The 9,980-nt window shown below is 50.0% G+C and overlaps 1 protein-coding gene across 3 annotated transcripts in view; it reads left to right on the forward strand.

Annotated features, from left to right (window-relative positions):
* The window catches only part of TMEM164 (transmembrane protein 164), a 129,260-nt gene extending 119,500 nt beyond the window's left edge, over positions 1–9,760 (forward strand). For all 3 annotated transcript variants that reach the window (XM_031944928.1, XM_031944926.1, XM_031944927.1), the window contains exons 6-7: positions 4,525–4,625; positions 5,990–9,760. In XM_031944928.1, the coding sequence (XP_031800788.1) occupies positions 4,525–4,625; positions 5,990–6,196 (308 nt within the window). In that variant the 3' untranslated portion in view covers positions 6,197–9,760. The remainder of the gene's footprint in view (positions 1–4,524; positions 4,626–5,989) is intronic.
* Positions 9,761–9,980: the final 220 nt, after the last annotated feature.

Consider the following 9,980-nt stretch of genomic DNA (forward strand, 5'->3'; position numbering starts at 1 on the left):
TTAAGCCTGGAAAACTCGTCTCTCCTTCACCGGAGACTGCTTCATTATTGGACGACCCGGTCACATTCCCTGGTGTCCAGACGGGGCGATGCTCCGAGGAAGAGAAATGGTTTCCTGAAGCAATCCCAGTGACCTTTGTGGATAATTTACTGGAAAGCAGAGCAGGAATTGTCTTGTTCTCGCAGTGCTTCAGTTTTTCTTTCTGGAGGAAAAAGGAAGGCTTATGCATGTATTAAGCAACTACCACCGTGTTCCAAGCACTGTACTGAACCCCTTATCCAAATGTGATCTCATTAGATCTTCATTAGATCACATTAGATCATGGGTGACTGGTGCTAAAATCCCCATTTTACAGCTGCAGAAACTGAGGAGAGTTAAATGACTTGCCCAGCATCACATTGCTAGTGAGTAGCTGAGGCTGGATTTGAAATCGGGTCTTCCTGGCTGTAGACCCCGTAGTCTATCCACTGTGCCACCCAGCTGCCCACCTCGGGTGAGTAAGGGAACTCCCAGGGATATACTCAAGGACTGATTAGCATGGATCTTTTCATAGGCTCCTACCTCTAAAGCTAGGCCATCTAGCTCCACACCCTCATTTTACAGAGGGGAAAACTGAGGCCAGGGAGGGGTGAAGTGACTGAGCCATTCATGGTCATGCGGATAATAAATATGAGCTGTAATTTGAACCCAGCTCCTCTGATCCAGACATCCTTTGACTTGCTGTTTCCCGTTGGTGATGCTATAAAAAACGAATGCTTTCTCACTAAATAAAATTGCTTCTGGGGTCCAGGTTGAAACTCTGGGTAATCCTCTCCTTCCCCAGACAGTCTCTGGATGCCTAGTGATGGTTCTGTTCTCAAATACTCCCAAAATGCCTTTTTCCCAGCTCAGGATCCCCAAACTGCTTCCTTATGACTCAGCCCAGATCAGGGCTTTACATTGCCTTAGGATGAGTGCCTACTTGGACCTAACCTGTTAAACCACCATAGGAGGGCATTACCCTGGCCTAGGTTGGTTCTTTTTAGGGGTAGGGTGAGGCAATTGGGGTTGTGACTTGTGCAGGGTAACACAGCTAGTGTTAAGTGTCTGAGGCTGGATTTGAACTCAGATCCTCCCGACTCCAGGGCTGATGTTCTGTCCACTGAAGCGCCACCTAGCTGTCCCTTTAGGTTGGTTCTTGAATGAGCTGTTTAGGCCATGGAATCGAGGGGAAGGAAGGGAATTTGGTCAGAAACTCTACCAATTTTTTTGCAGTAAACCAAGAAAATTGGGGGTGAGGGACAGGGTTTCGTGTTGCCTGTAGCATAGCCTGAACCAGCTTAAAATGTCATTGGGAACTATTTAGCAAAATAAATAATATAAGAAAACATAAGATAACATTACTTTTTAATACTGAGTCAAGCTGCACCCCCCCCCCCCCGGGTTCTACTTGAGTTTGATCCCACCGGTTTATAGAGCTTGGCCCAAAGACTGTATGTACTCATCTTTTGTTAGCATTTGTTAGGGCGCGGAGCTTCTGGCCCCATTGAGCTTCTGCAAGGACAGGAATAGAGGCAGCAAAGAGAGAGATAACAATGGCTCACAAAGTCCCTGGGTCATGACCCCCTTCTGACACACACTGGTTGAATATGAAGAATGCTGAACAGCTCATTGTACCTTAAAGTTCCTCTTGGAGACAGGACTTCTTACTCTTTGGGGTGTCCTGGGCCCTTGGGGCAGGCTGGGGATGCCGAGGGACCCCTTCTCCGAATTACATTTTCAAATGCTTAAAACAAAATGCCTGACAATTCCAACACGCTCGGAATGGAAAGTGCCATGTGCATCTGGAGGGAGAACTCTGGAGACTGAATGTGGATCTAGGCATAGGATTTCCCCCTTTTTTTCTTTCTTGTGTTTTTTCCCCTTTTGATTTGATTTTTTTTAATATAGCATGACAAATATGGAAATAAGTTTGTTTTTATTTTTTACTTAATTAATTCTTTTTTATTTTGTTTTTGTTTTGTTTTTTAATCAAAGTTTTTTTTTTAATTTTTAAAATATATACATGGATAATTTTCAACATTCATCTTACAAAACCTTGTGTTCTCATTTTCCCCCCATTCTTCCCCCCACCTCCTCCCCTAGATGGCAAGTGATCCAATATATGTTAAACATGTGCAATTCTCTCTATATTTTATGGAAATATGTTTAGAAGAATTACCTGTGTTTAATCTAGATTGCAATATATGTTAAACATGTACAATATATGTTAAACATGTGCAATTATTCTCTCTATATTTTATGGAAATATGTTTAGAAGAATTACCCGTGTTTAATCTATATGGCATTATATGTCAAACATGTGCGATTCTCTCTATTTTATGGAAATAGGTTTAGAAGAATTATCCGTCTTCTTGGGCACAATATATGTTAAACAGTGCAATTCTTCTCTGCATATTTCATGGAAATACGCTTAAAAAGAAAGAAAGAAAATGCCTGAGCTTGCCAAGAAGACGGATTAGATTGTAATACACCTGTCCAAGTCTTTCTTTTCCAAAGTTCCTGGTCCTCAGGTAAAGATCCCCACCTAAAGTTCTAATTCCAGAGAAAAGTCTGCCCTCTGCTGGTGGAAGGTGCTTCCTCCTCCCTCTGGAGTGCAGACTAATGAATCCCATCTCTCCCATGTAACTGAGGAAGGGACAGAATTGTATCAGTAAGCAGTAACTGTCACACAAAGTTTGCTTTGTGTTTTTAAAGTGCACATAAGAGGCGGCCCCTTTTGGCGGCCCCTTGTAAGTCATTTCAGTCGGATGCTGGTGAAACTTGCTGATGGTTGTCCAGTCCACGATAGAAGAAAATCATCTGCTTTCACCAAATGTTTTTGTCTCAGTGTGTAAGGATTCGCTACACTCCGGAGTCTTTTATTTCCCTTCTGTTCATTTTTTTTTTTACTTCCCAAAGCTAAGGAGCGTGTCACGCTCTGCCCAGATGCCGGAATTTCCTTCCTTCTCCCGTCAGCTTTGGGCGGGAACGGTCGATCCCTCTTCCAGGGACCCTCCCCTCCGTCCCGTGGGATCTGATCCTCTGACTTTAAGTCCAACCATCCTGCTTCCTGCTGTTCATGGCAGTGACAATGATAGCTCCCATCTCTTCCACTCCAGGGCCTGCTTCTCCCTGCCAGTGACAATCAGGCCAATCAGTGTCAGTGTGCCAGATGCGGCATTATCCCAAGTGATGTTCTCTCTCTCTCTCTCTTTCTTTCTATGTCTCTCTCTCTCTCTCTCTCTCTCTCTCTTTCTCTCTTTCTCTCTCTCTCTCTCTCTTTGTCTGTCTCTGTCTCTCTGTCTCTCTCTCTCTCTCTCTCCGTGTCTGTCTGTCTGTCTCTCTCTCTCTCTCTCTCTCTCTCTCTCTCTCTCTCTATATATATATATATATATATATATATATTCTACAGACTCTTTTAAAATAATGTTTAACCATTGTCTCCTGGGTTCCCAAGCGCAAGTTTCCCATTGGGTAATTCCATGTGGCTCTGGTGGCCTGTGGATACTTCCCTAGTTTGATCTCCCCAGAAAATGTGGCCTTGAGAAAATGAGGAACTGTGAGTTAGGAGAAAGAAGAGAATCTAATTACTAGCTGTGGGGCTCTAACCAATTCACTTCCCTTCCCTGGGCCTCAGTTTCCCCATGTATAAAATGAGGCATTTAGACTCATTCTCCCCCAGGACCTTCCCAGCTCTCAAACCTAAGAACTTTGTCCTTGTTCCCTTGGGGAATGTGATAGCCAGGCCTTAGATCCTGCCCCTCCCCAGTTCCTACGATACCCTCTCCTCCGGTACCACGCCCAGGATCCCAGTAACAGGGCGTTGAAATTTGGGCTCTACCATATTGGAGCTGGCGCAGGGGCTCGGGGGCACGTGGATGAGATCTTCCTACTCTTTTGAGGGCTGGAAATGGGATTGGGTGGAGGGAATTGACAGCACAGCCAGAACCCAGTGAATTCCTCTGAAGTAGTCGTGTGGATTCGAATTGCCTCTATTCAGCTAGAATTGTGTAAATGCGCTCACCGATTCTAACTCGGTGGGAATAATACTTAGTACGGTTTCTCATAATAATAATGAGAGTGATACCAGCTACCCAGCCTGCTGTATACTAGACACGATGCTGAGTGCTTCACAAATATCTCACTTGATCCTTACAGCACCCCTGAGAGGGAGATGCTTTTTTACAGATGAGGAAAGTGAGGCAGGCAGAGGGACAGTGACTTGCCTGGGGTCACACGGCTAATAAGTGTCTGCCATTTGATTTGAACTCGGGTCTTCCCGACTCCCAACCCGGGACCACCTAGCTGCCTCTGTGATCTCTTCAGGGGGGCCCTGTTCAGGGCCTAGCTATGGAGGGGAGCGTGCTCCACTAGGAAAAGAAAACGGGCAGCAGGTGACTCCTAGGAACGGCGCTCTCCAGTGGGACACACGGGCGCTTCCATTCACCGTGGAGTCCCGGATGGCTTCCGTGTTTCCCTCTCACTGTTTCGTTTCTCACACAGGCGTCTACACCCCTGAGCCGCTTTCCAACTTTTGGTGGGCCCTCCTGGCGACCGGTCTAATGTTCTTCTATCACTTCAGCATCCTGCAGTTCCTGGGCCTGGTAAGTGTGGCGGTCCCCGCGGCCTTTACCCCTGACCGACGATCGTTCCCAAGTCACCGTACTCTCCCCCCGGAGCCCGAGAAGCCGGCTGATGATTTCGGAACATCGGCTGCTCTGGAGGGCTCCGAGTCCCTACTTAATGTTTAGTCTTTAAGTTGCTCAGCTGTTCCCCGTGCTTGGCCCGGGCGTCTGGCCGGCTCTGGGGTCGGGGAAGAGGGGACACACGGTCAGGGAAGGATGCTGACTGTGTCAGCCCCAGGGATACAAATACAGGTTTAAGAAAATCGTCCCGAAACCAGAACGAAACAGGAAATTTAATCTACAAACACAGGAATAATCGAGAGAAGCGCAGAAAGGTAAACAGGGGAAAATATGTATTATTGAAAGGTTAAAAAAAAAAGCTAATCCCCGCCCTCAACGTTCTACTGAGAGGAAGATGACCTAGAAGAGGGACCCGAAAAACGATGGGAGGGACAGCAACAGACGATGATGTCTGGAGAATGGGCTCATCTGGGCCCTTTCTCAAAAGAGAGGTTTTGGAATCTCTTACCAATGGTTGAAGAGTGGGACAAGGTGGAGGGAAGAGAGCTGAGGCATGGTGGCAAGATCCAGAGGTGGGGTTCAATCCATCCTTAAACATTTGCTTGCTACATGACCCCAGACAAGTCACTTAATCTGTCTCTGCCTCAGTTTCCCCATTGGTGAAAAGCAATAATACTACTTATGGGCGCATAGTTCCCAGGGTTGGTATTAGGTCCAAATGAAATAATGTATGGAAAGCCAACTCAAACGGGACTATTTGATCTTTGCCCCAAGGAGGTCAAAGACAGAGAGAAAAGTCTTATGTGATAATAATAGTTAACATTTCCATAGCACTTTGAGGTCCACATAGTAATTTATATTCTCTCATGCGGTCTTCACAACAGCCCTGGGAGGGAGACACTGTTGTTATCCCCATTTTACAGATGGGGAAACTGAAGCAGATAGAGATTTTTTTTTTGAGGTGACTTGTCCAAGGTGATATAACCAGTAAGTATCTGAGATAGGATCTGTACCCAGGTCTTCCTGCACCCAACAAAAGATACCAGTAAACCCTCTGGGGACTCTTTTTCCTGCCCCTAGGGAAATTGGATATGCTCTCTAGCCAATCGGGGCAGAAAAAATGAGTTGTAGATGTAAAGTCGCCACGGGACTGGGAGCCTTCGGCCGTGGGGGGTAGTGGGGGGGATCTCATTGAGAACTTTGGGATCCAAGCAGAAGTTGCTCACATAAAGCTCTCTGCCCCCCCCCCCTCGCTTTGAGTAAGGGCCCGGGCCTGGGGTCCCCATCGGTGAGTACCCATTGTTGCTCTCTCGTCCCCACAGGCCACTGAAGTGAACCTGAACAACATGCTGTGTCCGGCCGTTTCTGATCCGTTCTACGGTCCCTGGTACCGGATCTGGGCTTCGGGGCACCAGACCCTCATGACTATGACCCACGGCAAGCTGATCATTCTGCTGGCCTCCACCGCCAGGCCCATGTTCAAGTACCTGGTGGATTTGCTCCGCCTTCCGACCAAGAAGATCGACTGAAACTTGCTCTCCAGCCCCGGAGAACGCTCCTTTCTTGACGCCGTCAGGAAGGGAGGATTGTGTGTGTCGTGTTTCTTTCTCTTTCCGTCCCCTCGCTCTCTCCCACGGCTCGGGCTGCCTGAGCCTAACGCTGGGACTCCTGGGCCATTTCTCTCCCACCCCCACCCCCATCCTGGTGGCCTTAGCTGGGGAGGCGGCAGCTGATCTCTCTTCTCTCCATGCAGGTGCTTTAGTGACAGCTCTTTGAGAAAGGAAGGTGCTACAGCAGCAAAACCATGAGAACTTGTTTCCACTGCCAGGGACACCGGGCCCGTCCTATTGTCAGCACAGCCCCCGCGCTGGGATCATACCTCATTTCAGTACCAGCAGTGAGCCCGAGCTGGGGGGTGGGGGGTCGGGTTCCCTAAATCACGGCCAAAGTGGGCTCTGGGCCAGCCCGGGACCACCTATTCTTGAGTTCTAAATTTCTGTTGGGGGTGGGGGTGGGGGGCACAGGGGAAAGGAGCACACAGAGTTGGGTTTTTCCCGGGGGCAAGGGGGGGAGGGTTGAGTTCCCTAAATCACAGCCAAAATAGGCCCTGGGCCAGCCTGGCCCAGAACTTCTGAGTTCTAAATTTCTGTTAGGGGAGGGGGGTGGGGGGCACAGGGAAAATGAAAACAGAGTTGGGTTTTTCGGGGGGGGGGGGTTAGGGAGCAGTATCATTTCTCTAGGGCTCAGTTATTCTCTGTAGAATTATGGGATTGGACTAGAATACCTTCAAGGCCCCTTCTCAATGTTGATTTTTTGGTCCGATGTGGGACTCTGGGCAAGTCACTTCCTGTTCGGGGGCCTGTTTTCGCCTTTGAAAAAAGAAGGGCAGGGCGGGCGGGAGGGAAGTTGCCCTCCGAGGCCCCTTCCAGCTTGGGAGTTAGCGTCCCAGGCTACCATCTCCAACTAGCAGCTGGGAAAGCTCCGAAGGGCGGCGACCTCCACATAAACACTCTGAACGGCCCGGGCTTCTTGTGCCACAGAATCTCAAGAGTAGAAAGGATGACGTGGTCTCCCGACCCCGGGGCTTTGGGCATCCATCAGCGGAGGCCTTTTGCTTTGAACAAGTGACTAATCCAGGGAAGAGGGAGTCCGAAGGTTTCTGTGATGGCCCGTGGGCCAGTGGAGAGAGTGCTAGACTTCCTGTGGGAAGTTTGAAGGGTCTCGATCGGGCCTCAGCTACTGGGAGGACTCTGAGCAAGTCATTTCATCTCTGTTTCCTTATCTCGAAAATGAGGATCCCCTAGCACCTGCCTCCCAGAGTGGAGGCTAAAATGTGAAAATATAAGGAGAATACGAGCGAAACACGGGCCATAGTTAGCAATAATATGGCCAGCATCGGGAGCACCCTGGTTATTCTGTAAGCCGCCCCCTCAGCCAGCCAGGGTGATTGGGAGGTGAAGCCTCATCTTTGGCCAATGGGGCTTGTCCGGACCATCCCCACGCCCCCGGGCCTGGGGCTGCGATTGGCCAGAGCTGCCGGGGGAGGTCACTCACCTCCCTCCCGTGCGTGTGGTCACGAGACTTGAAAGATGTATAGGCCACAGATGTATCTCAGGAAAGAAGGTCTCGATTGAACTTTCTGTGAGTCCCTGTTCATCCGAAATGATTTAGTTAGCAAAGGGGAAGGCCCTGGAAGGGCTCCTCCTTCAGGGCGTTCCCCTGTAGCCTATCCTAGTTCTAGTGTGTTTACCATTATCTGTATTAATGACAGAGGAAGCATTAGTAATGGAGGGGAAGCTTGACTTGAAGCACATCCTTCTAGGCAGAGAGCGCACTTTTAGTGCAGAAAAATGCATTCTGGGTGAGCAGCCGAGGTCTGGGATGCCCGGGTGCCTCCTCGTGGCGTCTCCCCCAGCTTTCTTGACAGTGCCAAGATATCTCCCTAGCCCTCGTGGCCAAATTTCCACGTGCCACTTGACGGTCCTTGCTCCTCAACCTGCGGGGGAAGCGGGTACGGGTGGAAGGGGAGACTGCTTCCTTTTGAGCAGTGAGGACCAGGGCCAAGCCCCCCCCCCCAGGCACTCTGAGCCACAGTTGGCGGTATATGAGAAGCACCCTTTGTTGGAGGAGGCGGGTACGGGGTCGAGCAACTCAGCGGCGACTGCACGGGTCTCTCCCCACCCACCTCCTTTCCCATCTCACACCTCCTGCGGCGGCTAGATCAAGGACCTTAGTGAGACCGAGCTCTTCTATCAGACACGTTGGAATCACGTTGGCTGTTGCCAAAGCTGGGGTTTGACTTAGCTTTGAGAATCCTGGGATTGAGAAACTGGGGCCTTCCCTGCGATTAGGGTGATCCATAGTCAGCCCCGCACTGCACGTGAGCTGGTTTGCTCACTCAAGGTCTCTTATACCCCCTTGAAATTTAAATTCTCCCCTGTCTCCCTTCCCCCTTTAAGAGTTGATGATTTTCAGATTTTTTTTTCCCAAAGGAGGTGAAGGGATGGTAGTGTTGCATAGTGGGCAGCGTTAGGTCGACCTGGGCACAAGGCACATCTCTGATATGACATGGCTGTGAGACTCTGGATCAGTCACTTCTTTCTGTGCTCCAAGGCTATAAGTTGATCTGGGAAAAACCAAACCAGAATGATGATCCTTAGCAGGTAGAGTGTACGTGGGAGAGGTGCCAGATTGGGAGGCTGAGGCTTTGCCACTTACTCTTTGGGACCTGTGGCAAAGCATTTTGCTTCTTGAAGCCCAAACTGTGCCCTAAGACTCCTAAGTTGTAGAGTGGGCGTCAAGCCGAATGGACAGATTTCCCTCCTGGGAAATCCCGGGTGGATTTGCCGCCCAAGCCAAATCTGGTATGGGCCACAAAATCGGGAGGCAGGATGGCACTGGGTAAGGCATGAGAGGAGGCCTGGCCTCGCTGGGTCCGGCACAGCCCCTCCGTCCATCCTCTGAAGCCCAAGGTCCCAGATAGGAAGGGAATGCCCGCTCCCACCGGCTCTTCTTGGCAGTGGTACGGTCCCACACGCAGGCCTGCTGCTCGTGGCTCGGCCGGGGTCGTCACGGACCGAGCTCTTGGGCAAAAGCTCGCTCTCCGTTTTGTTCTGTTTCCCCGCACCCCGCTTTCCTTTACCGAATGTGAGAATGAGTGGGGCAACTGGCATGGGGAGAGACCCGCTCGCTCTTCCCAGTCCGAGCCGGAGGCAGGGCTCCATGCACGGGCTGGGTGGCCACAACCAGTACCGCCTCTTCAGTAGTCCTCCCGGTATTTTGGAAGCCGTGGGACTAGCAACCGGCATCGGCCACGCCGGGCCGGCCCTCGCCGCCTCCCTCCAGCCCTTCCTTCGCCCCTCCTCTGGAACCTCAGTTACTGTTACTATTGCCGTTGTCGTTGGAAATGTTTTCGTAAAAGTGTTTTAAGTTTCATAACCTTGGACCCCGCTTAGGTCATTCTTTTGGAGTCATTAGACTTGTAGCCTTGGCTATTTCTGTTTCCGAAGCTCCCTGAGTAAGGTGGGGCCTTCACTAGGGGACCTATTGTGCAAATGTTTTGTAGGGTGACATCATTAAAAGATTTATGAGAACCCAGCTGTGTTCTGCCTCATTTCTCTGAAAGCTCTGGGGCCTTGAAAGTGGGACAGATGGCATGGGGGGCGGGGAGGGGGGAGAATCCAAGGACTCGTCACCGACTTGCTGCGCAACCTTGAACACATCGCGACTTCTCCGGTTTCCTCCCCTGAAAAAGGAAAATGCTAATGGCAATAAAATCGAAGAAGACATGTTAGAAACAGAGCGGGATCTAAA

Source organism: Sarcophilus harrisii, chromosome X (genome assembly GCF_902635505.1).
Source record: "Sarcophilus harrisii chromosome X, mSarHar1.11, whole genome shotgun sequence".
NCBI classification, from domain to species: domain Eukaryota; kingdom Metazoa; phylum Chordata; class Mammalia; order Dasyuromorphia; family Dasyuridae; genus Sarcophilus; species Sarcophilus harrisii.